This window comes from Notamacropus eugenii, chromosome 1, assembly GCF_028372415.1.
Source record: "Notamacropus eugenii isolate mMacEug1 chromosome 1, mMacEug1.pri_v2, whole genome shotgun sequence".
Lineage (NCBI taxonomy): Eukaryota > Metazoa > Chordata > Mammalia > Diprotodontia > Macropodidae > Notamacropus > Notamacropus eugenii.
This window is the reverse complement of record NC_092872.1, coordinates 246,533,525-246,561,296: the sequence shown is the minus strand read 5'-3', so window position 1 is coordinate 246,561,296 and position 27,772 is coordinate 246,533,525. Positions and strand designations below refer to the sequence as shown.

The 27,772-nt window shown below is 40.7% G+C and overlaps 2 protein-coding genes across 7 annotated transcripts in view; one reads left to right on the top strand and one right to left on the bottom strand.

The window, feature by feature from the left end:
* Nucleotides 1-27,772, bottom strand: part of RASSF4 (Ras association domain family member 4) — a 73,749-nt gene that overhangs the window by 26,834 nt on the left and 19,143 nt on the right. For 4 of the 6 annotated variants that reach the window (XM_072628433.1, XM_072628432.1, XM_072628430.1 and 1 more), the window contains exons 2-3: nt 14,764-14,861; nt 13,457-13,532 (exon numbers count right to left, since the gene is read on the bottom strand). In XM_072628433.1, coding sequence (XP_072484534.1) covers nt 13,457-13,532; nt 14,764-14,825 — 138 coding nt within the window. In that variant the 5' untranslated portion in view covers nt 14,826-14,861. Of the gene's footprint in view, nt 1-13,456; nt 13,533-14,763; nt 14,862-25,309; nt 25,443-27,772 lie in introns of those variants that run through there. The other 2 variants (XM_072628435.1, XM_072628434.1) reach the window with 2 other exon arrangements.
* On the top strand, nt 446-2,694 carry DEPP1 (DEPP autophagy regulator 1). The gene is made up of 2 exons (XM_072628436.1): nt 446-1,039; nt 1,974-2,694. Exon 2 carries the CDS (start codon nt 1,976-1,978, stop codon nt 2,663-2,665), a length of 690 nt encoding a protein of 229 aa, XP_072484537.1. The 5' UTR covers nt 446-1,039; nt 1,974-1,975; the 3' UTR covers nt 2,666-2,694.

Here is a 27,772-nt window from a genome sequence, read left to right as displayed (position 1 = left end):
ACATAGTAGGTGCTTGATAAATGCTTGTTCCCTTCCCTGTGAAGGACCTAACTCATAAATTCTGGAGAACCTTTAACCTCTGAAACACAAAGTTTGAGGGGAAAGGGCAAGAAGTTCAGAAAGAGAAACAGAGGCAAGAAAAGGTCACTTAAATGATCTTTAAAAATAAGAAAGACCAGAACTGATTCCAGGAAAATGGTCTTTCTTAACACAAACTGGAACCACTGCTTTGTCCTTCTGGTGTCTGATCCTGACATCCATGACAGCATCTAACCTTTGGTGAGCTAAAATCAAGGCCTGTGACCCCACAGCCACCTGGCAGGTGCAGGGTGAAGGCAGGCTTGGCTTGGAAACTGGCCCCAGAATAGTTTTGTTTCTGTGGGAAAGTAGCACAAGGGAACAATGGATATCAGTTTTTAGCCTAGGGCGGAAAAACTTTTATGAGGCCTTTGCTCCGTTAGGGCCCAGGCAGCCTGCACACAAGTCATGCTGCCAAGGACCCAGGAGTACAGCCTTCTCTTACCCACCCACCCCCACCCCCATTACTGTAAGATAAACAATAGCTGAATCATTGGGGAAATGAATCTGGAAGACAAACATTTGCTGAGAGGTTAGTGAAAGGACCAAACCCAGGCCAGTTCCAGCCTGTTTTTCCTCTGAGAGCTTTCCTGAGCGTTGCTAATTTTAGGCCACAGCTGACAGTTATCTATGACCAGGGGATGGTATAAGAGGCTGCTGGGCAGCCCAGATTGGTCAGACAGCTCCTTGGCCAGCAGGCAGAAGGCAGCTCCAGGCGGTCAGTGCTCACCCTCGGCGCTCGGTTCCCCGTAGGGACCTCGGGCCTCTGCTCTCTCTCTCTCTCTCTCTCTCCCTCTCTCTCTCTCTCTCTCTCTCTCTCTCTCTCTCTCTCTCTCTCTCTCTCTCTCTCTCTCTTTCTCTCTCTCTCTCTGCTGTCCTGGTGCCTGACTCAGTTCAGCCGGGGCAGAGGATTCCCTTTCGGTTCTTAGGAAACCTCACAGCCCAGTGTCTGGAACTGCAGGTAAGAGCATATACAGTATACACCTTGAGTTGGGTGTGTGTGTGGGGGTGTGTGTGTGTGTGTGTGTGTGTGAATTTAATTTATTAAAAACTAATTTCAATGGGCTCAAAAGACTAGTTAGAGCAGCTAGTTAAGTTTCAACAACAGGGTAATGAAAGTAGGCACTGAAAGACATGTTTGAAGTTTGTCTTAAACATTCTTGCATTCCGATTTTAGCAGAGAGAAAGAAATCTGGGCAGTCCACAGCCTAGCTATTGTTCCATGGAAAGTGGGGACGACTCTGCCTCTTTGAGCCTCCAAGGTGCCTAGCTTCATAAAAGGGAAACTAGAAAGCTATTGCTATTTTTATTTTCTCATTCCAAATAGGCATGAGCTTAACTCCAGTAAGATCATGAACCGAGAGCTGGAAAGGGAACTTAAAGGCCATGAAATGGGCTTTAAGCTAGTAAGTGTCTGAGGCAGGACTCAAAAATGGGTGAAGTACAGGATAGACTTCTGGGCTCAGAGTTAAAAAGACCTTAATTCAAATCTTGACTCTAATTGTAGGACAATGGGTAAGTCACTTAACATGTCTCAGTTTCCCCATCTGTAAAATGGGGATAACAGTAGCACCTCCCTCACAGTGCTGTTGAATTACATGGTAATATATATGCAATACATTTTTCAAGTCAAAAAGTGCTGTAAATAAATGCTATTATTATTGCCTATTAAAAAAAGGCCATCAATGTCTAGCTAGTGTAAGAAAATCCTACTAAAATCAGCATCCTTGTTGCTCACCCTTCACCTCTCCTAATAGAGTTGTCAGGCTCATTGATTTGCAACTGGGACCTTTTAAATGATAAATGACAGTGAAAATTGTTTGCATGTCAGGCTCCAGGATTCCTCATGAACTGTTTTCAGAACTAATAGGTTGATTTTTTTTTCTTGTATTAAGGTATGAGGTCCAGGCTTCTGATTTCAGAGGCCCTCCTGCCAACCATAAGTGAGACCTCCGAGATGATGATGCTAGGAGGCACCCAGGCTAAAGATGAGCTGCAAAGTGATCTTCTCTCATCACAAAGCCTTGATGACTATGTGAAGTCCATCTGTCAGCTAGCCCAGCCCACTTCTGTGCTTGATGGGGCCCAGCGTCTCCCATACAACAGACCACGAAAGCCGTGTAGGCTCAGAGGAAAGACCTTCAGTGATGTTCCTTCAGCTTCACCCAGTGAGAAGTCAAGCCCAACCTCTTCCCTGCAGGACATCACTGCCCGTTTCAGTGGCCAGCACCCTACCCTGACTTTGAGCAACAACATCGACCCCCTAGACTGGCTTTTTGGGGAATCCCAACCAAAACGACAGAGCTGGAAGGATGCCCTGCGGAGGACTGGTTTATCCACTGACCCTTCCCCTCTGCATAAACAGACTGAAACAGGAAAGTCCAGGGTCACCCGCCGAGTCAGAGCCTGTGAAACAAAGATCCCTGGGGGTCCCCTGACAAAACTGTCCAGTGAGTGGGGGAAGGTTTCGGAGAGAAGAACTCAGCCTTCCATGTTGAACGCTGCCCTGAACTATTCCAGCAGTCCCCACCAGGGCAGGATACCTCGGTCTTTGAACTCAAACCTCCCAGTCATTTATGAACTGTGACCCCCCAAAATAAAGTTTTCTGTAAATAACCTGTTGTATTTTCCTGAACTATCTCTTTTTTATTTTGAAAAGAAGACAATATATTCTGTCTTTGCTCTCCTCCTATTGACTCACAGTTCATGCCATGCTGGAGAGTGCTATTGAAGGGGGGATTTTTTCCATTAAGAGATACATGCTTGTTCTGCTCAAGCACTCGAAGTAGGTAGTATAGACTTTCGAGTCGGATAAATAACAATGGTAACAATACATCTTAAGTATAGCTACCATATTACAAACAGTTACTGGGTCTAATAGATAGGGAAACTGAGGCTTAAAACTTAAGACTCCCAACAGATCAGCCTGTGTTAATTGACACATGCCAGATGAGGAGTCTAAGAGGGAGGGATCAGACCACATTTCTTTGGCTTTATCCAAAGATGTGAATAAAATGCTGGGCTTTACGTAAGTTGTATGATTATGGGTATTAATATAGTCATGGTACCAACAAAAATTCTGACAATAAGATGGGAACTAAAAAGAGAAATGTAGTCAGTGTATAGCTGAAGGCAGAATAAATACATTTCCAATGGGTTTAAATGCTGTGAATTGTTAAAACAAAACAAAACAAAACAAAACTCTTAATGAGGAACTTTAGAAACATATTGAATTAGAGCCCAAACTCTTGGCAATTAATCAATCAGTAAACACTGAGTTACCTCTTACTATGTGACAAGTACTGGGTTAGTCACACAAGATAGAAATATAGAAATGAGATAGTCCCTGCACTAAAGGAGCTAACATTCTACTAGGATGACACAAATTCACTTATCTGCAGATAACTGGTAGGGGTGGGTCCAGCAATAACAGCTGAGGGAATCAGGGAAGGCCTCATGAAGGGGAAGGGGATGGTGCTTGAGCTAAGCCTTGAAAGGAGTTGGGCATGAACCACAAATCTGAGAACTCCAAAACTTAATCATTACTGAATTCTCTCCCTTATACCCTGACCTAGGGATTATTATTTCCTGAAGTTGTCAGACTAGACTCTAGGAATAACTGCACTAACAGTCACAGTCCAGTTTCCCATAGTATGGGAGGATTTTCTTAGCTATAGAAATAGGGACTGGATCTGTGGTTTTAATAGTATAGGAAATTCCTGGATGAACATGTCCTGGGACATCTCCAGACATCCTGATGAATATCTGGTCACTGAATTCAGACAGCTCTGGAGGAGAAGTGAGGCTGGTGACCTGCACAGCCCTCCCTCACTCAAAACAAAGTCAAGTGCAAGTCATGTCATTATTTCTCTGACGGTATGGTCTTCTTTGGCAAAGAAGGACGAACACACATATAGGAAATTCTTGGCTGAACACATCTACTAAGTCTGCTGAGACAGATTGGCACATTCTCTGCACCTTACAGTCTTAGAGAGATGCCTGGAATAAAGGGATCAAACATGCAGCTCAGGCCCCCAACACTTATGAGTTTAGTCTGAACCACATTAAAATGTAATTGGGAAATAGCAAAATAAATAAAAATACAGTAAAACATAGATAATGTTAATTTGCCATTTTCTGAGACCATATACTGGCCACATGGATCCATAGGCTTGGTTCAGTGGCTCCCGTTTATATTTGAGTTTGACACCACTGCCCTAGAGGTGAAGGGACTGGACAGTCAGTCAGTAAACATTTATTAAGGATCTACTATGGGCCAGGTACCATGGTAAATGCTGGGGATTCAAACAGACAAAAGACAGTCCCCATTCCTGCTCTCAAGAAACTCACAGTCAAGAGGTAGGGCCCAAATCCAGGATTTCCAGAGACATACTTCCTCTCATGCCTCTCAATCATTTATTATAGAATTATTCCTTTTCTCATACTAAATGGACCTCTGTTCCTGCAAATCTCTATCCCTTGGTTCCAATTGGTCCTCTGGAGCCACAAAGAATGAATGCGACCCTTTTTCCACTTAACAACCATGCAGATATATGCAGACAATCATCACATGCCCCTTAGTCCTCCTCCCACTGATAATCATGATCATTTCTTCAAGCAATTTTCATGTAACATAGTTTCAAATTCCCTTATCCATCTGACTGGCCATCTTTGAGAACACTGCAGCTTGGCCATGTCCTTCTAAAATGTAGCACCTAGAACTTGGCACAATAACCCAAGTGTGGTCTGACCAGAGCAGAGCAAAATGGGGCTCTCTCACCCCATTTCCTTCCCCAATTCTACTTCCCTTAATTAACTTTTTTTTAGTAGCCATGTCATATTATTGAATCATATTGAGTTTACAATCTTTCATAATCCCTTGAAAAAATATTTCAAGGCTAGATACTGAGTGTGATAATTAGCACTGTTGGTAATGCACCGTGATGATTAACCACTGAAATGCAGTAGTCACGTGGCCTGATAGTGGGGTGAGACATCAGTGGGGCACACTCTGGCCTCAGAGATGTCAGTTTTCTGCTCCTGCCTTTCCTGAGACAAGCTAAACAAAAGCAGTGTCTTCCCCACCCCCATCTCTCACTCACAAGAAGGGGAGAAATACGATCTCTAACCTCCCTTCCTGGCCTAAATTTCAATTAGTCATTGATTTTACCTGCATGAATTGCTTTCTGTTGCCTGAGGAATGGTGCTAAAGAATTACTATAGTGTACACGTCACATGTCAAAGGTCTATGGAATCTTCAGGATGCAGAGTATCTCCCTACAATGGCTATCAAAAATTCATCCAGCATATATACCGGGGTGCTTAACTGGGGCAGGGAAGGGGGGAGGAGGTCTATGGATGCCCCCAAGGAGTCCATGGATAGATTTGAAAGGGCCCATGAACTTGGATGGGAAAAAAATTACATTTATTTTCTCTAATTCTTAGTTTCCTTTGTAATTCCATATATTCAATTTTATTCATCTGAAATATCATTCTGAGAAAGGATTCTTGGTACAGTGCCAGACAGGACAATAGGGATGCATTTTAACCTCTTCCTCCATGTTTTTTCATGTCTTCTGCTAGGTCCCTTATTTCCAAAGTCTTTTATTCCACGTGGTTTGCAGATGATAAGTTTTGGCATGGTGACACTATTTAAAATATCCTTAAGTTTTTATGAATCAATGTTCTGTGTAGATGGTCATGGACAACAGTTTGATACATAATGGTCTGGTTGCATTATGGTTTACTGGCTGAATTCTCCAGGCTATTATGAGGTCTGTATTTGTTACGTTTAGATTTGTCCACTGTTGGTTTAGGAAAGAAGGCAAGCTTTTGATATATAATTCTAGTCAAAGGACATACCTGGTGGTTACATTACTATTATTGTTAACAATATCATATTTTATATTATTATTGTTGTTGTTATAAGAAGCACATAGCAAAAAGGAAAGGGAGTAGCTAATATACTGAAGTTAATTTCTGTCGCTCCCTTCCAACACAATCTGAGGCCAGCAGGTGGCAGGCTAAGGAAGGAGAAGGTCCTTCCCAGACCAGGAGACTCAGGTCTTCCTGACTCCAAGTAAGTCCTTTGCTCTGTTTCTTCTCCTTTTAATTCCCCACCCCTAAATTAATTAATTAATTAAGTAAATAAAATTAATCATTGATAAGTATAAATTAAGGGAGCAGCTAGATGGTGCCATGGATAGAGTGCCAGGATCTGGATTTAAGAAGACTCACCTTCCTGAGTTCAAATCTGGCCTCGGACACTAACCAACTGTATGACCCTGGGCAAGTCACAATGTTGTTTGCCTCGGTTTTCTCATCTGTAAAAACGAGGTGGAGAAGGAAATGGCCAACCACTAAGGTATCTTTGCCAAGACAACCGCAAATGGGAAGAATCAGACATGACTGAACAACAAATAAATTAAGACAGGGAAGATAGTACATAGTGGATAGGTAGTCTTAAGAGTCAGAACGATAGTATGTCCAAATTAACACAGATTAGCTGTGTGACCCTAGACAAACTACTTAACCTCCCAGTACCCACACAGGGGAATTCTTTGTGAGATTCTCAATTGCACATAAATGTCAGATATGCAGCAGCAGGAGAAGTTTCCACGCTGGGAGTAGTCTACACTGAAGAAATAATAGGTCTGAATAAAAAAAAGTAAAAGAGCTAAGGCATTAGTTTATGGAGAACTGTCTCTCCAGCGCCCCCCATTTCCCAACCCAAGGAGTCTCCCCATCTCTCTACTATAGATCTGGGCCAAGGGTATGCTCATATATGTTGAACAATTGCCTCCCCAAAGGATGCATGCATGTACGTCAGAGTACTCATGGTACAATTTTAAATTTTACTCTGCATTATAACATTTTCTCCATAACTTTCTTAAATCTAGACAATCACCAAAACAATAAATCATGATAAATAGCAAAGTTTGCTGATTTCCAAGGTGTAAATGCTCCCACCCCAAATTTAACAATCCCTCTTGTAAATTGGCAGCAGCTGTATCCAGTACTTTGGGGGACAAGTAAATCCCTCATCTTCTGTGAGTGAGGTTGCTATAAAATGAGGGGGTTACAGGATACTTTCCAGGTCTCACAGTCTTTGTTTTAATTCTGTGGCATAAAACCAGATATTGTGGTTTTCCCAGAGAAAGAAACAAAAGATCAGAAAAGAAACTGAGAGGGAAAGAGGAAAAGGGGGAGAGAGAGGGAGGGAGGGGGACAGAAAGAAGGAAGGGGAGAGAGGGAGAGAGGGAGAGAGAGAGAGAGAGAGAGAGAGAGAGAGAGAGAGAGAGAGAGAGAGAGAGAGAGAGAGAGAGAGAGAGAGAGAGAGAGAGAGAATGTGTTAGTGGACAGATTCAGGGAGTTTAACAGCTAAAGCAGTACAGGAAACAGCCTAGAGGCCTTGTCAGGATGATTCCGGACCAGCAGGCACATAACAATAGAGCCATCAAATCAGGGAACCTCAGAGAAGCTCAGGCCAAGCCTCCTAATTCACCCCTTGTTACATAAAGGAATTCCGTGGTTCACATGACTTGCATTCCCCAGGGGACAGCATTCACTGCCACTCATTTCTAAGTATTATGATTCAGACAACGAGCCTAAACACATATTTTAATGGAAGAGAACATTTTATGTTTGAGGAAAGCTAGGATTCTGGAAATGGCCTCAGAAACTTGCTGATAAGTAGGCACAACTACTTGACTCTAAAAAGAAGGCTGGGTAGGAGAGTTCATAGAGGAATGTTGCTCTTGAGGGCTTCAGTATATAAATAAATTAGATGTTTCTCAGTCATTTTGTTGTTCAGTCATTTCATTTGCGTCCAACGCTTTGGGACCCTATTTGGGGTTTTCTTGGCAAAGATACTAGAGCGGTTTGCTATTTCCTTTTCCAGCTTATTTTACAGATGAGGAAACTAAGGCAAGCAGGGTTAAGTGACTTGCCTAGGGTGACATAACTAGTAATTGTCTGAGGCCAGATTTGAACTCAGGAAGATGAGTATTCCTAACAGACCCTAGCACTCTATCCACTGTATCATCTGGTTGCCCTAATTAGTAACAAACAGTTATTAAGTGGGCCTATGGGGTCCTTCCCAGCTTTAGAGCTTTGATCATGTGGGCATGTTGGGTAAGGTGGATTCAAAGACAAAAACTAAACTATCAGTGACCTCAAGGAGCTTACTTTTGGGAGACCTCCCATCTTTTCCCCATATCTTGCCCAGAATACTCACTCTCTACCCCAGATCACCTTGTCACCTAGGCAGGTGTTACTTATTAGGTAAGTTGAAAGGTAGTGACCAATGAACAAGAGCCTTGCTTCCTTCTCTGCTCTCCTTTTGGGTAGTACAGAGTGAGTCACCTAGGATGAGCAGGCATGATGGAATTGTGATGGGCTTCAGAGATCTTCTGACATATCTATCTCCCCAGCCCACTCCTCAGTCATTGCTTCTTTTGACTTTCCCTGTTTCTGTCAAGGGCTTTATCACCAGCCTTTCAATTAGTTAGGTGTTACCCCGAATTCCTCAATTTCACTCACCCTACATATTCAAACAGTTGCTAAGCCTGGTCATTTCCAAGTCTACAACATCCTTTGTATCTTCTCCCCATTCAGAGTCAGCACTCTAGCTCACTGTCGTCACCCTTCACCTTTCCCAGCACTTAGCTCAGTGCCTCAACAGGCTAGGCACTTAAATGTTTACTGACTCATGGACTACTCTCTTTGACATTTAAAGGCCTTCATAACCCTTCATCATACCACATTACACAGCTTTATTATAGATTACTCCCCTTTCTGCACAATTCATTCTAGTCAAACTAGCTTTCTTCCTGTCTTTCACATGAATACAAAACCACAATTAAGATATTCAACCATGAAAGGGAAATTCAGGCAAGTCTATTCAGTTAGCAAAACCACATTAAAAAAAAAAGAATACATTTATACTGAAAATTTTTGTTTGAGATGAAATCAGAGATATACCACTTTTGCTGTTTTTTACATCATATGAGGAACATCTACACTCAGAAAAGCATTATGTTTGCTGAAAAGCTGCTGTTTGGTAACCATTATCATGTTGCATGCTGTATCTTTCACTGAAGGTGTCTTTAGATATTCACCTACATGACTAGTTGCTTTGATCCAGTTAACTAACTAACTGATTACTAACAAGAAATTATTATTTTCCAGTCTACATTATACTCTGGACATCCTCGGGAATCTTGAAAATGATGACTACTTAATAACATTGCTTTCAAACAACAACAACAACAAGTCTATATGTTTTGTTTTTTTTTCAGTAGTAATGTATGAGAGCTGGACTATCAGAACAGCTGAGCACCGTAGAACTAACACTTTTGAACTGCGGTGCTGCAGAAGGCCTTTGGAAGTCCCTTGGTCAGCAAGGTCAAATTAGTCAATACTTGAAATCAATTCAGGTTATGTATTGGAATGTCAAACACTGAAGCTGAAGCTTAAATACTTTGGCCACATCATGGGACTTATTGGAAAAGACCCTGATGTTGGGAAAGACTGAAGGCAAAAGGAAAAGAGGACAGGAGAGGATGAGATGGATAGATAGTGTCATGGAAGCAATGAGCTTGGACAGTCTTGGGGAGATAGTAGAGGACAGAAGGGTCCAGAGTGCAGAGAGTTGGACATGACTGAACAACTAGTTGAACAACAACCATATTTTATTGAAAATAAAAATTTTTGTACCACTAATGAATAAAACAAAATACTTTAAAAACATTTATTTCATCTTTATCTCATTCTTTCTGGATTTCTTAATTTTGTACATGCTTATGATACGTATCTATTAGTAAGGAAGTATGTATGTGTGTATGTATACATATAAATGCACAAATATAAGGGATGTATGCTCAAATTTTTTTATTGATAGGCATACGGGGTCAAAAAAGTTAAGTGACCATAACTCCCTCATTTTACAGATGAGTAAATTGAGGCCCAGAGAATATGAGTAACTTGCCTAAGGTCACACAAGTGACTCCTTTCCTTCACAAATAATCCCCTAAAGGATGGGGGTTGGGAACTTCACTCTCGTGATCTGTATTATGTGACAGACAAGGGTAAGAAGAAAACAGAGACAATGACGGTAGATCAATCGTTCAAATACAAAATTCTGACAAAGTGGTCACCCAGACTCTGCTTGAATACCTCCAGTGAAGGCCAAATCACTATCTCATGAGGCAGTCTATTTTATTATTTTTAGATCTGATGATTAGGACCTTTGAAGTTCTATCTTAGAGTGCACCTAAATCTGTCTCTGTAACGTGTACATATTGAAAGTTCCTGGAGTACTACGTCCAGTCACACAACCCATTTGACCCTTCTTGGGAGCCTATTGTATGCAATGTACTATACTAGGTACATATGGAGAGATTCAAAGATAACTAAGACAGTCTTTGGGCAAGTTATTTAGCTCTCTAGACCTACATTTCTATTTCTGTAATGAAGATCATGTATTCTTGTATCCTCCAGTGTTATGCAAACAGTAAATAGATAGTGATGGATGAATAAATGTCCAACTAAGCATCTGTGGGTTCCATCGGAAGCCTGTGCTAGAAATAGAATAAACTTTATTCCAGAACATTGTGTCCTTGCTGCTTTAAAAAAAATCATCATATTCAGAGAAGGGGACCAGCTCTTTAGCCACCAAGAGGGAAGGGTTAAGTCAGGTTAACCTGAAGTTAATGTTAAGACAAGAAGTCAGGTTAGTTAACAGATGAAGTGTGCAGCTATAGGTAAAAAGACTCACAAAAGCCTGGGAAATCAGAGTTGTCAGAGACTTCTCCATAAGTATCTTTAGTATCATGATTGGAAATTGGATCCTGGGTTAGAAAGTCATTCATATTTCAGAAATCCTGAGGGATAAGTCAGATGCTAATGCCAGATGGACGGAAGCGTCATGTACGGGAACAGTCATTGACCTTCAGAGTGAGAGTCAAATTTGGGCTTGAGGTCTTGCTCTGTAGCTAGCTGGAGTGATCTGGGGAACTTAAAGTCTCTCAACATCTCTCATCTATGAGATGGGAATAATAATACTTATACCAACAGATATCCAGAAATATTGTGAGGAAAGGCCTTTGTCAAATGTAAAACACTATGTAAATGTTAATTAATAACAACAATAATAAATAATATTAGCATGAACATTCTTATTATATGCACCAAATTTAATATAGTACAATGGATAACTTGGTCTTGGAATGAGGAAGATCTGTATTCAAGTCCTGCCTCAGCCATAAACTGACCCTTTGCAAGTTACTTAACCAATTCATTGGGTAAATCCCTTAAGACTATAAATTACAGGTGCTGACCTTCACTGATAGAGTTTTCCCATCTGGTAGTTCCCTACACCAATGACATCACTGGTACAGATGAGGAATTCTTAACCTGAGATCTACATATCATTAAGGACTCTGGATAGATTTCAGGGGGTCCATGAACTTGGCCAGGGGAAATACATATTTATTTTCACTAATCTCAAACAGATATGGAACATTTCTTTTTATTTAAATAAAATCAACAAAGCATGAATCTAAGAAAGGACCCATAAGTTTTACCAGACTACCAAAGAAGTCCATGAAACAAAAAAGGTGAAGATCCCTTTGTCTAGACCTTCTCTCCAATTCCATACATGTATCTCTGTTAACTCCTTTTCCATATTGCAAACTCCCTGATGGAAGCGACCTTGTTCTTTTAATCACAATAATATCATATATATAGTAGGCACCCAATAAAATTTTTTTAATTCTAACTGTTGACCCCAGATGCCCCATTTTGAGAAAGGAGGGGAACTGTAATTATTCTTGGAATAGGGTAGCTATTGGAATGACTCAGGAGAGCAGTCAGGAGTGTAGAAGCAGGTGGTAAGATGAATCACTGTAGCTACTTCTCCCCCCCTCCCTTCCTTTCCAACATCCTCCTCAAGATGCAGGTTTCCTTCTTGGGATATCTCTTCCCCTCCAAGGATACTCTCTCGGAGAAAATTACAATTGCTTTTAAAGCTTTACAAACTAGTGTTGTAACTCTGGTCACATTTTCTTGGGGATAGCCTTTGAAATTTTGATGGCTTAGTTTCCTTATCTATAAAATGATAGGGTAAGATTGGATAAGGATCCTTAACAGCTATTTTATTTTGTGGACCCCATTAATAGTCGAGTGAGGCTTCTAGATCTCCTCTCAGAATCATGTTTTTAAAGGCACAAAAGAAATTATGTAAGGTTACATAGGAAACCAATTTTAGTTAAAGAGTTATCGTTATCTATAAGTGTGTATGTATATGTATACATATATGTGTGTGTATATGTATATGTGTATGTATTATATATATATATGCATATTTGCAAATCACAGACCCCATTTTAAGAATCACTGTTATGGATATTTTCTAAGGTTTATTCTAGTCTTATTATGTTATCAGCCCATTTTACCTAAATTTTTATTAAGATTAATTATTGTTAATAATTAGTAATAAATTAATAAAATTAATATAGATATAATAAATATTAATTAAAATTAAGAAAATTTACCTAAAAAACATTATGGGGGAAGCTAGTTGGCGCAGTGAATTGAGAACTGGCTCCAGTTCAGATCTGACCTCGGTGGCTTGACACTCCTTTCTTGTCCTGTTCTGTCTTTTCCTTTTCCAAAACCTTAAACCTACAGCACTCTGAAGCTAGGACACCAATGGGCCCCTGCCCAAGGGCTCTTCTGGACCCTCCTGGCTTTAGAGTGATTATCAATAGTAACTGTTACTGCTTCCCTTCCAGCCTGATGTCTTTCTTTTTCTTGGCCTCATTAAAGGGGCCATACCCTGGCTACTTCTTAAACAGTCCTCTTTAATGAATGGGTGTTACCTCTCCCTAAATGAGTACCTGCCAAGACCTTCGCCTAAAGGGCCCAGGGTCTCCCAGTGCATCCTGGGTCATCTGCAGTCATCCTGTTGAATATCTGGTCACTAGATTCAGATGGTTCTGGAGGAGAAGTGACGCTGGTGACCTGCACAACCCTCCTTCACTCAAAACGAAGTCAAGTGCAAGTCATGTCATCATTTCTCTGATGGCATGGTCTTCCTCAGCAACAAAGGACAAACACAAACTAGCTATGTGACCTTTGGCAAGTCACTTAACCCCAACTGCCTTGCCTTTCCCCCTCCAAAAAAAAAACCCCAAAAAAACCCAGTTATGATAGTGGTGATATTGTGGTGAATAAGGAGCATACAATGTGATTGAGCACAGGCCCTGATCTCCAGTCATGGTAACTCTCTCCCATAGCACATTTAGAATGTCTGGGTTTTCTCAAAACTTTGCTTACTCAGCCCAAATCCTTTTCCTATATTAAACCAAAATCTTACCTCTCGATGTCTCAGCTGGAAGCTTCTTCCTTCATGATAACAATTGTATGTTTTCAGCAGAGATAAGAGCTCTGATCTGCAGGGATCAAAACACAAATTTAGGCTTGTGACATGAAGATGACCAACATTGGATTAGGAGTCAGGAGAATGGTAATGAAAAATTTGCTATGTGACATTAGAGAATTTAACACTGTTTGTGCCATATAGGACGTGTCAAATGAGGCCACCAAGACTTGTGCTGCTGCTTCATAGGTTCAAATAGGATAACAGAGCTAAAGAATTGGAGAAAGTACTAAACATTATATAAGCACAAAGCATTTCTACACTAAACCATCTCTAGGTCTGGGAACAAATCCCATCCTCACACTACCTAGCTCACCCACTCACATTATTAACTTCTATATTTTTCCCAAGAAAGAGGACTCTGTGGCCATGTTCATGTATACATACACTATATTTATGAGTAAGAAAGAGTTAAGAATGGTGAGATGGAATGGTAGGGTTGGGCACAGTAAAATGTTGAGAAGAGAAGAGGTCACTGAAAGTAATGAGAGCATCCTTGCCACTTCTCTGTTTCTTACTTACCTAAGCCCAACCCCAGACTGGTTCCCCTCAATCCCTCCCTCCCTTCAGAGTCCCTCCAAGGACATGTCAGGACAGTTGGCCATCATATCCTGCCTTGCAAAGAGAAAGCCAGAGGATCACAGGGTAATATATATATAACACTTGAAGGAAACTTAGAGGTCATCTAGTCAAACACCCTCATTTTACAGATGAGGAAACTGAGACCCAGAGTGGTAAATGAAGCAAATTATTCATCACATGATTTCTCAGTTCTGTGGAGGCAATCACATGAAAGATTTTTCCTGAGAAAACTGGCAGAGTTGGTATAATGTTTGTATTATTTTACTTTATAAAAATCATAATACCTATGAGAATATTATAATTATGAGAATCATAAACTGCCAGGATTAGAAGGGAACTTCAGGGAGTTCTAGTCACCCCCTTCCTCATTTTATGGATGAGGAAACTGAACATCAAGGAGGTTAAGTGACTGGGTGGCCCTAGGTCACAACATTAGTTACCAGCAGAGATGAGATTTGAACCCAAGCCTTTTTGCCTACTATCTAACTCTCCCTCACTTTATACATAACTCCTAAGATTAGCCAATGACAGAAGACACAAAGCAGCACCTCAAATTTGAATCAACCTCTGCCCAACAAGTGGAGTAAAGCAATTAGGGCAAAGGAAAACCAATGAGCCTGCCATTCCATGACCCTTTCCCAGTGGAAGAAGGAAGCACCTACTTCAGAATTGATTTACTGTCACTGATGAGCACATGTGAATTGGGCAGGCAGTCTTCTTCCATCCTGACCAGCAGCTCTGTGGGGGCCTCTGAGATAATCTGCCAAGAAACCAAAAAGGGTTTATGAACAAAGTCACAAGGCTATGTTGTTCAGGGGAGCCAATGGCCGACAGTCACAATCATCAGAAAATGCCATTGCCTTCCATCCCAGTGTATACTGTGTATGAATAACTGTTTGCATGCTGGTTACTCCATTAAAAGGAGAAGCTACTTGAGGGCAGGGGCAGGCACTATGTTTTTGCATTTCTTTATATTCCAAGTACTCAGCACAGTGCTTGGCCTATAGTAAGCACTTAATAAATGTTTGCTGAATGTCTGCAAGAGTCAGAATTTCTTAGTGAGAAAAAGCTTAGGAAGTTATCTAAACTGGCCTGGTGGGGGAAGTGATGATGGGCACCAGTGACAGCATCTGGGAATAGACCAGGGTGATGGAGGCCCACAGTCCACCAGAAACTGATAAACACTTTTCTGAAATCAAAATACTCCATGCCTATACTATTCCCCTAATCTGTCAGTCTAACAACAATCCTGTCAAAAGAAAGATAGTGGGTTAGCCTGGCATAAGAAATTACCCTTGATGAAGCCATGTTGGTCTTTTGTAATCACCACTTGATTCTCTTTGTAAATGCTTACAAACCTGCCCTTTAATATTGAAATGGATGGACCGAGAAAAAGCACAGGCAAGAGTCAATTGGGAATTGTGAGAGCGTATTTTTTAGCGGGCCGGCAGCTGTCTCACGCATAAACCCAGAGGAGGCAGCACTGAACAAGGTGTGTGTGTACCTTTTAAGCATTTCAGCACTTCCCGGTACAGCCTTGACAGCGAACATATCTCACAGAACAGTTTTGACAGGGGTTCAAGTTGCTGCTAGGCAAGGGGGCACAACAGAGAGGGGGGCTCCTAGGGGCTGCTAGGCAAGGGGGCACAACTGAAAGTGGCTGCTTGGCAAAGGAGGGGCGGCCCAACCCTGCCTAGAAACTCAATAGACATTTCTCAACCCAGGGGCTTTGGGGGGGGGGGGGGCGGGGAATAACATCCACTTCAATATGAGTTCTAGACTTTGGCCTGTATTCAAAACCCACCAGCCTAAAGTTTGAAGACATCATCTCTCTTCACCCACCACCTCCCACTTTTTTGGGGGAAAACTGGAACATTATCTTTTTTAAAGATCATGAACTGCCCCTCTGGGGACCTGAAACTATGAGAATGAAAGTTGGAAGAGTGGACCCACAAGGGGAATTTTAGCAAAATTCCAGAATTATAGATTTTTGAGCTGTAAAGTACCTTAGAAATTACCCAGTCCAACCCTGCCCCCGTGACTTTATAAAGGAGGAAATGGTATTCCAGAGCTTAAGCAGTTCTACGGGAAAGCTAAGTATTGGAACAACCACAACTCATGCCTTGACATTTAGCCTAATGTTCTTTCCATAGCACCATGCTCAGGGGCTGATATACCTCATTGCTGACCCACTAAGTCTGCAGTCCACCCTAATATGAACAAGTCTGTTTGTTTTGCTTTTCCAGACAAACTGTTATCTAATGATGTTTCTTCCAGCCTTGCATATGTGTTACAAGTTGGACCTGAGCACTTACTAACTTTTTCAAACCCCAGTATATGACTTTACATTTATCCTTACTTAATTTCTTCTTATTAATAATAGCAGTAATGAAGGTTCAAATTTATATAGTGAGTTATGATTAGCAATATAGATCATCACATTTGATCCTCTCAATAGCCTTGTGAGGTAGGTACTATTATAATTCATCTTTTACACATGGGGAAACTGAGACAGAGACATTGTAACTTATCCAAGACCACACAACTAAGTGTCAGAGGAAGCATTCAAGTTCAGGTCTTTATAATAGTCTCATATGTCAAGATTTTTTTGAATCCCATCAACCAGTGCTAGCTCTATGCCTCTTACCCTGTTGCTATCTTGACATAAGTGAACAATCTACTGTAATGATGTCAAACTCAAGTGGAAAAAGATCACTGCTAGCTACATAATGACTTAGAAAACCACAAATTCACATTATCTATACTGTATTAATACATTTTTACTTATTTTCTTAAATACTTCCCAATGACATTTTAATATAATTTGGCTGTCTTTGGGGGACTTAAGTTTGACTCCTCTGATCTCCAGCAATCTCCTGACCTACTGCTTTGCAGTCAAAAAACCAATAAGCATTTATTAAGCATCTATTACAGGGCAGGCACTCTGCTAAGGAAACAAAAGCTGAGGAAAAAAGTAAATGAAATTAGTCTGGTAAGACTATTCCCTTCAAAATGAATGCTGAACAGATCACCTGGGTTCAGATCTCAGCTTGGCTACTCACTAGCTGAATAAATGACTGAGTCTCAGCTTCCTCATCTGCAAAATGGGAATAACCATCTCAACTGATGACTACCAAATTGTGATACATGAATATAATAGATTATTGTTGCACTATAAGAGAGAGAATCATGAACGATGACTCATAGAAACTGATGTGACTTGAATTGAGTAGAATTTCAGAAAAGCATAAACATAATGACTACAAGTCATAGCTGAAAACTATGTAATTCAAAAGATACTACGAGGAGGTAAGGAAAACTGCTTCATTCTTTCCATTGGAGAATAGGGGGGAGGGGAAATGAGGAGGGAAAGTGGGGGCTGAGGATGGAATACTGCATCAAATGCCAGGCCCCAGGGATTTCTTAGCTAGTTTTGATTAGCCCTTCCCAAGCATGTTGCAAGGGAATGTGCACTGAGTGAGGCAAGGGAAGGAAAGGAAGAAAGTGTATATTTGAAAATTATTGTGATTTTTTTTAAGCACCAATAAAATTTTTAGGACAAAAAAAAAAACCAAATTAAAAAATGCCTCTACTGACCACCTCATCAAGTTGTTGTGAGAATCAAATATAAAACATGTGACATCATTTCTTAAACTGTAAAATACTCTATATAAATTCACATAATTATTGCTACTGCCTTCATATCAATAGAGGAATCACATTACAACCCTTAGAGTAAAGAAAATTAACCCAGAAACAGTGTAAAAGACAGATGAGCCTAGAAAGTCATTTGGAAGCCACCAAAGCATCTTTTCTAAAGCACAAATCTGACTCTGTCATCCCATTATTCAGTAAGTTTTCAAGGCTCCCTATAGCCTTCAGAATCAAATACAAAATGCTCAGTTTGGCATTCAAAGCCTTTCATAATCAATACTTTCCCAGTCTTCTTTTACTTCACTCCCCTCTACATCTTCAGGCCAGTGACCCTGGCCTCCTGGCTCTTCCTGGAACAAGATCCTCCATCTCTTGGCTCCAAGTATTTTCTCTGGCTGTCCTCCATGCCTATAGTGCCCTCCATCCTTATTTCTGCCTATAGTTTCCCTGACTTCTTTTAAGTCCCAACTAAAATCCCTTACTTTATTGGAAGCTTCCCCAACCACTCTTAATTCTAGTGCCTTGCCTCTGTTAGTTTTTCCTATTGATCCTGTATATCATTTGTATGTATTTATTTGCATGTCATCTCCCCCATAAGAGTGGGAGCTCCTTGCAGGCAGGGACTATCTTTTGCTTCTTTTTGTACCCCCAGGGCTTAGCACAGTTTCTGACCCATAACAGGTGTTTAATAGATGTTCATTGACTAAATGGAAGACTAGAAGCTCAGAGAGTGGTTAGGTTAAATAATAGGTAAGATTTAAATCACCCTTTAAGGTTTACAAAGCACATATAACTATGATATTTGTCCTGGGAAACTGGGGTTTAGAGAAGAGAAGTGACTTGACCAAGGTCTTATAATTAGTAAACACAAGAGGCAGGATTTGAATCCTTGTCTCAATACATCTAGTCCTCTTTCCACTATAGGTGATTGCAGCTGAGGCTACCTACCTACCTATCTATCTATCTATCTATCTATCTATCTATCTATCTATCTATCTATCTATCTATGTATCTCCTCCACTGCAATAACCTGTACTGGAATACACCCACACCCACACACATAGATATACATATACCCACATATCTATGTATGTTTGTACATATGCACCACATATACATATACATACACACATATATACATACAAACATATATAGCTATGTGGGTATATACATATCTATATGTGTGTGTGTGTGTGTATGCGTGTGTAGAGAGAGAGATACAGAAAGATGGACAGACAGACAAATCTGTACAGGTGCATAAAATGAGGGTACAGACTATAGCGATAACAGACAGAATAGATCTAAGAGATGTCACAGTTGCAAAAACACGAGCAGTTGGGTATTAATTAGACCTAAGAAAAGAAGAAAGAGGAAAGACTTTTAGACATCAGAGGTGACTGATGTCTAAAGTGCAGGCAACTGGCTAAACACTGACATCACTGATAGAAAGTGGGAAGTCAAAGGAGGAATAGGCTTCAGGGGAAGCTTGGCAGTCTGCTTTGGAGGTGTTCACTTTAAGGTGTTGATAAGGAAGTGAAGACACCCTATTGGCTAGTAGAAATGTGGGTTCAGAACTCAGGAAAGTAGTTGGGGCTGGAAATAACAGTCTGAGAATCATCTGCATAGAAGTGAACTTTGAGGACTGCCAAAGATCAGAATGTAAAGAAAGAAGGGAAAGCGGCCAAGGACAGAACTCTGGGGAACACCTAGGTTTAAAAGGAAAGAGGCACATAACAGGAGCTAATAAAGAAGAGGAGCAGTCAGTGAAGAGGGAGGAGAGCCAAGAGAGAGCAGAGAAGAAAGCTAAGAGAGGAGAGAACAGTGAGAGGAGAAATTTAGTAAGCACCAAAAACTAGACTAGTCAAGGAGAAGGAGGACTGAGAAATGGTCTTTGGATCTAAGGATTAGGAAGTCAACAGTGACCTTGGAGAGCAGTTCAGTGGAGTAAAAGAGATTACAGCAAATTGAAGGGAATGACAAAAGCAGGTCTGGGGAGAGGGAGACTGGGTCTACTAGGAACAAACACACTTGGACAAACAACTCAGTTTCAGGGCTTCACTTCCCCAAGGCAGGACCCTACAGGAAGGGGACTCGTTGGCATTCAAAAATTCAAACAATCTTTACTTTCCAGTCATAATGATTTTGAAATAGAGTTTCAGTTCCTATAGTTACTTATTTAGGTCCCTTTCAGATTCAATTTTTGTTTGGGGTAAAAAAAAATAAAGCTTGCTAGATGATTCTCCCTCTACTTCTAAATGTTTCCTTGGCACCTTTGGATCTTTTAAGATTGATTTAAGTCCAGTATGGGAGAGAGAAGATAATTATAGTGAAAGGCAGATCACTCAGAGAGGGTGAGTTCCCTAGTCAATTTCCCAGGGGTTCACAGCTAGCTACCATGCTTTAAGGCTCAAATACAAATGACTGCATTTCCACAACTTAGCTGGCCTATCAAATTTAACATGAATCTCATTGTCTTTCCCTCACCTCTAGCCCCAAATTCCCCTTTCTCCAAACTTTCCAGTTTCTGAAGAAGGCACCGCCATCCTTCCAGTTAACATCTCAAAGTCAAGTTCACTCTTCCCCAGCTCAGACATTTAATCAGGTAGAAAATACTGATTCTATTAACCCTTCATATACCCTCCCCTCATTTACCATCACTGCCTCAGTGTAGATCCTCAACACCTCTTGAATAAATTAGTTATTAAATGGTTTCCCTGAATCCAATCTATCCTTTTTTCCACTCCAAACTTCACACAGTGACCACATTTACAAACCTACAGAACATGTGTGATCATGTGTTAAGGCAGCTAGGTGGTTCCATGGATACTAGGATCAGAAAGACCTGAGTTCAAATCTATCCTCAGATACTATCTCATTCCAGTCTCTCTTGTCATTCTCATTAAACATCATTCCCTCCCATGCCTCTCATGTGCCAAACTGGCTGTCTTAATTTAGTTTATGTGAGATTCAGGGTTCCAAGGTACAGGGAGAGGAAAGGGGGCAATCTCCCTTTAATGCCACTTAGGATGCCTGGAGAAAAATTCCAAAGGGTACATGTTTGGGGCTGGTTCTAGAAGAAGAGGTCCTGATGTTGGGACATTAGTTCCCAGTCTAGTTCTTGTATTCTACTTTCACTAATTTGTGGCTGGGGAAGTAGGGGTGTAGGAATGGCCACCCAACCTTGGTTAATGGTCTAGCCCTGAAATGCAAAAGTTGATGTGGTTGAGATGTGATGCAATACAAGAGAGAGAAAAGCAAATGAAGTAGTTAATGCAGTGAAAGTGAAACAATCCAGTTTTACGGAGAGGAAATGTAATAAGAAGGGATGGTCAAGGAATGGGAGTAAGTCAGGTCCACCAGAGCCCTGGACAGAAAGGTGCCCAAAGCCAGGTGGGCTTTTATAGAGTTCTTACCTGGGTCAAACAGAACCACGCATTGGGCGTGTGAGATGGGAATCTAGACCAAATTCCTGACTAATTGATCCTCAAATTCCCCACTTGAAAAGGAGCTTTGGTCTTGACCGCAGCATTTACTGGGTGTGACTCATGGGAGTGACTCAAGGGATGTGAGCCTCCTGGGTGGCTTCTGAGCAGGGCAGGGAGGCCATTTGCTCTTCCTGATTTTTTACATTCTCTCTGTCTTTGACTTTTGGAGCTCTAACTACCTTTAAAGCTCAGCAACTATATGTATTCTTTACATTTATTCTATATAACATCACATATAATTTTATATGTAATTTTATTGTATTTATTATAAATTTATTATATATACATATACAATTATTAATGTATAACACATCATATAATGATATATATCATAATGTATAACATATATCATATCATATTATATATAATGTATGTGCTATATATTGTGTGTAATACATAGAAATACATAATTCTATGTAATATATAGAATTCTATGTAATATATAGAATTATAAGTACATTATATATATGCTTGTCTTCCCATTAAAATTTGAGTTGTTTGTGAGGAGAAATTACTTCATTCTTTGTATTTGTATACTCAGCTTCAACTAGGAAATCTTGTACTTAGTAGGTAGTGAACAAGTGCTTGTTGATTGAAAACTACAAGTAGGGGGGGAGGAGCCAAGATGGCAGAGTAGAAAGCTACACATATGCTAGCTCCGAACCCACAGCCCATAAAATACCTGTAAAGAAGAACTCCCAACAAATTCTGGAGCAGCAGAAGCCACAGAACAATGGAGTGGAGGAGATCTCTGTTCCAGAGAGACCTGAAAAACTGACACGAAAAGTCCGTCGCACACTGGACCTGGAGCAGAGCCCAGCCCTGCCTTGGCCACAAGGCACCAAGAGCAGCAGATCCGAGCAGGCTTCAGGGACAGAATTTCCAGCAGCCATGCAGGTCCCTCCACCCATAGGCACCAAAGGTCAGTGAGAGGTTATTTTTGGCTGGCCAAGAAGGGGGTGGGGTGTCCCCATAACTCAGGCCCCCTTGGGAGGCAGCAGCGGAGGCAACAGCAGACATGGGCTCCCAAAGCAGGCAGGAGCTCAGATCCATTGTTGAAGGTCTCCACGTAAACCCCCTGAGGGAACTGAGCCCCATGTGGTGGCCCTGCCCCCACCTGAGCACCTAAACTTAATCTCACACTGAATAGCAGCCCTAAGGCTGGGAAGCAGCATTTGAATCTCAGACCCCAAGCATTAGCTGGGCAGATCTGGAGGCGAGGTGGGTGTGGAGAGGAAACTCAGAAGTCAAGTAACTGGCTGGGAAAATGCCCAGAAAAGGGGGAAAAAAAAATAAGACCATAGAAGGTTACTTTCTTGGTGAACAGATATCTCCCTCCATCCTTTCTGATGAGGAAGAACAATGCTTGCCATCAGGGAAAGACATAAAAGTCAAGGCTTCTGTATCCCAAACACCCAAAATAAATATTCAATGGGCTCAGGCTACGGAAGAGCTCAAAAAGGATTTTGAAAAATCAAGTCAGAGAGGTGGAGGAAAAACTGGGAAGAGAAATGAGAGAGATGCAAGAACAGCATGAAAAGCAGGTCAACACCCTGCTAAAGGAGACCCAAAAAAATGCTGAAGAAAATAACACCTTGAAAAATAGGCTAACTCAATTGGCAAAAGAGATTCAAAAAGCCAATGAGGAGAAGAATGCTTTCTAAAGCAGAATTAGCCAAATGGAAAAGGAGATTCAAAAGCTCACTGAAGAAAATAGTTCTTTCAAAATTAGAATGGAACAGATGGAGGCTAATGACTTTATGAGAAACCAAGAAATCACAAAACAAAACCAAAAGAATGAAAAAATGGAAGATAATGTGAAATATCTCATTGGAAAAACAATTGACCTGGAAAATAGATCCAGGAGAGACAATTTAAAAATTATGGGACTACCTGAAAGCCATGATCAAAAAAAGAGCCTAGACATCATCTTTCATGAAATTATCAAGGAAAACTGCCCTGAGATTCTAGAACCAGAGGGCAAAGTAAGTATTCAAGGAATCCACCAATCACCTCCTGAAAGAGATCCAAAAAGAGAAACTCCTAGGAACATTGTGGCCAAATTCCAGAATTCCCAGGTCAAGGAGAAAATATTTCAAGCAGCTAGAAAGAAACAATTCAAGTATTGTGGAAATACAATCAGGATAACACAAGATCTAACAGCTTCTATGTTAAGGGATAGAAGGGTGTGGAATGATATTCCAGAAGTCAAAGGAACTAGGACTAAAACCAAAAATCACCTACCCAGCAAAACTGAGTATAATACTTAAGGGGAAAAAATGGTCTTTCAATGAAATAGAGGACTTTCAAGCATTCTTGATGAAAAGACCAGGGCTGAAAAGAAAATTTGACTTTCAAACACAAGAATGAAGAGAAGCATGAAAAGGTAAACAGCAAAGAGAAGTCATAAGGGACTTACTAAAGTTGAACTGTTTACATTCCTACATGGAAAGACAATATTTGTAACTCTTGAAACTTTTCAGTATCTGGGTAGTTGGTAGGATTACACACACACACACACACACACGCACACACACACAGAGACAGAGAGCACAGAGTGAATTAAATAGGATGGGATCATATCTTAAAAAAATGAAATTAAGCAATGAGAGAGAAATATATTGGGAGGAGAAAGGGAGAAATGGAATGGGGCAAATTATCTCTCATAAAAGAGGCAAGCAAAAGACATTTTAGTGGAGGGAAAAAGAGGGGAAGTGAGAGAAAAACATGAGGTTTACTCTCATCACATTCCACTAAAGGAAGGAATAAAATGCACACTCATTTTGGTATGAAAACCTGTCTTACAGTACAGGAAAGTGGGGGAGAAAGGGATAAGCAGGGTCGGGGGGATGATGGAAGGGAGGGCAATGGGAGGAGGGAGCAATTTGAAGTCAACACTCTTGGGGAGGGACAGTATCAAAAGAGAGAACAGAAGCAATGGGGGGCAGGATAGGATAGAGGCAATGCGGGCAGGATAGTTAATCTTACACAACATGACTATTATGGAAGTCATTTGCAAAACTACACAGATATGGCCTATATTGAATTGCTTGCCTTCCCAAAGGGAATGGTTGGGGAGGGAGGGATTAAGAGAAGTTGGAACTCAAAGTTTTAGGAACAACTGTCAAGTACTGTTCTTGCTACTAGGAAATAAGAAATACAGGTAATGGGATATAGAAAGTTATCTGGCCCTACAGGACAAAAGAGAAGATGGGAACAAGGGAAGGGAGGGAGGATAGAAGAGAGGGCAGATTGGTGATAGAGGCAATTAGAATGCTTGGTGTTTTGGGGTAGGGTGAGGGGACAAATGAGGAGAAAAATTTGGAACCCAAAATTTTGTGAAAATGAATGTTAAAAGTTAAATAAATTAATTAAAAAAGAAAACAGAAAACAGAAAACTACAAGTAAGACAGCTAGAACAGGTGAGTGGCAGAACTGAGATTAAACCCTGGTCCCAAATCCCAACTATTCCTGCTATACCCTCCTGTTCACTAAGTTTCATGTATTCCCCCAGGGGTAGGGAACCTGAAGCTTCGAGGTCACAGGCGGCCCTCTAGGTCCTCAGGTGCAGCCCTTTGACTCAATCCAAACTTCACAGAACAAATCCCCTTAATAAAAAGATTTGTTTCATAAAACTTGGACTCAGTCAAAGGTATCAGCCAGGGACCTAGAAGGACTATATGAAAAGCCTTTCAGACACATTATTTTGCACTTAGCAGTGTCTGGCATACAATGAGTGCTTAATATGAGCTTATTGACTTGATTTGACACTAATATTTTCAAATTGGAGGAAACTGCTTTTTTGAGGAAGAACCAAGAGAGAAATGAGGGCTTTTGATCTCCACAATGAGGAGGTGGGGGATGAAGAATCATCCCAGTATGGAATTTCAGAGCACAAGATCATAGGATTTAGAATTAGGGATTATCTAGATTCTAGGCTAACCCTCTAATTTTACAGGTATAAGGGTGGGATTGATTCATTAGACAGTCCCCTAGGATTAAAGGAAGCTAATTTTATATTAGAGACTTACATAAACAGGGAGACAGAAAAGTTAAGTGACTTACTTACCCAAAGTCAAACAGGAAGAAGTAATAGAACTGGAATTGGGAGCCAGGAGACTAGATTCGATTTCTGGTTTTGTAGTGGTTTAGTTGGATGACTTGAGGCTTATAACTTCACTTCTAGACCTCAGTTCCTTCACCTAAATAAGAAGAGTATGGAGACCATGACACTAGGGGTCTCTGCAAGACCCAGAATCCTGCCACCTCTATGATTCACGCCCATCACATTGGCTCAGATTTCCCAACTTCTCCACAGGTTCTGCTTTCTATTTCAGGCCTGCTGATCAGCCTTTCCTCTCAGTCTAACAGGCAACAGGGCAGTAAGAACAAGGTCTGAATGTTGAGCACTACCCAGCTGGTCCTCCCTGACCCTCTTCCATCCCTGACCTTTGTTCTGGGGAAATGCAGAGGAAGAAACAGTGAGGAGAAACCTGAATTTGAATCATCCCTTTAAGGCTTATGAGCTATGTGGCCACAAGTAGATCTAATGTTTCCTATTCTTAGCTTCCCCCTCTGTTACGGGGAGATATTACTACACAGTATCTCTTTCCACGGACTGTTGTGAGGATCAAATCAGATAGTCAATAAACTTTGATTAAGTCCCTACTATACGCCAGACACTGTACTAAACTTTGGGGATATAAATATGGAAAAGAAAAGTCCTTGACTTCAAGGAACTTACAATCTAATCTAATTCAAAAGGAAGGTGAAAAGGAGGCGGGGGGGAAAAGATACCCCCCAGCACCTCTCCCTTCCCCTCCAGGGGAATGATAGAGAAATCCAAAGGAACAAAGACAATGAGGAGATGGTGGCCTGGGCATCCCAGTTAGGTGGAGGTTTGGGGAGGAGTTCTCCAATCAGATGGGCCCCAAGGGAAAAGACAGTGAGTACCAAGATGAATGTAATCATGCAGGATAATGGGGTTCTTGTTGGCATGAAGGAGAAATCCTAAGGAGCACAGCCAAACAGGAAACGATCACGCATGTAAAATGCTAAAAGGGCTACAGAAAGAAATGTCAGCTAGTTTTAATACATCTATAGCTGATCTTTCATGTCAGAGAAGTTTTTTAGGAGCCTTACCTACAAAGGACCTATGCGCATCCAGAGAAAAAATTGATAAACAGAAGTACGAATGGAATGATTTTATTTATATAAACATATTTGTGTCTAATGGTAGCCATCTTTAGCGGTGGGGGGAGGGAAGAAAAAAAGTGAAAAAAGAAATTTACATGATAACTTTATTATATATTCAGGAATAATAGATTTGTAGTTTCGTATACAATCATCTTTTTAAAATTATACTATATTATGGAAATGCTTATTTTATTCCATAAATTACAAATAAATATTTTTTTTTAAAAAAAGAAAGAAAGTTGAGAGCCAAGTGTGAAATGCATTAAATGTCAAAGAAAAATCCTTTCCTCACAGGCTCATCATTAGGAATGGATTTGTATAAGTAAAGGTATCTCTAAATATCTTCTCTTAAACTGCAAAAGCTGCTGAGACCTGGGAATATATATTATTTCATATTAATCAGAAGAACAGATAAATTTCTTCAGATAATCAGTTGTCGCATTAGAAAACAAATAGTAGGGCCCAAGGGAAATGATACAAGATATAAGAAAGAGATATTTTAAGGGAACAGGGAAAAAGAAAGTGTTCTGGCCCAGAGACATCCAGCGGGGCTGTCAGCATGAGAGCCTGGGAAGCCAGGAGGCAACATGGAATTTTACAGTTAGAAAGAACTTCAGAGTTGGTGAATTCCAACTTTACTATGAAAGAGGAGGAAAACAGCAACAATTGACATTGATGGAACATTTTAATGCTTACAAACTGCTTTACATACATCAACTCACTGGAGTCTCTCAACAATCCTGGATTAGGGTACTATTATCTTCACTTTACAGATGATGAAACTGAGGCCAAGAAGTTTAGGAACTTACCTAGGGTCATATCATACATCATAAAAAAGAGGGTGAGGGGGGTACACAGCTAGCTGGTACTGTGGATAAAGCACCTCAAGAATGTGAGTTCAGATCCAGCCTCAGACACTTAACTGTGTGACCCTGAGCAAGTCATTTACCCCAACTGCCTTAAAAAAAAAAAAATAGAGCAGGAATATGAACCCAAGTTTTCTATAATCAGTCTTTTTCTCACTACACCAAAGTATGACCTTGAGCAAGCCACTTCTCTGGGTCTATTACTTGCCCCCAAAAATGATGATCTTGAAGTTTCCTTCCCAGTTCAGGCTCTGGGTATTTATTTTTTCCCCCTTTTTTAAGTTAAAAAAAATTTTAAGTATGGATGAGTTAAATAAATGCATTCCAAACAGTGTTTCCATGACAGCTACAGTATGGATAGCTCATCCTTGTGTCCGCTCTCAGAAGAAATGGCTTTTGGCTCCTGCAAATTTGCCAACTTTCTGCCCAACACATTTGTTTAACCCAACAGATGTTACAGCTAACCATTC

What these genes read in the sequence shown, in the direction of transcription:
- DEPP1 (XM_072628436.1), top strand. Translation starts at nt 1,976, where the DNA reads ATGAGGTCCAGGCTTCTGATTTCAGAGGCCCTCCTGCCAACCATAAGT.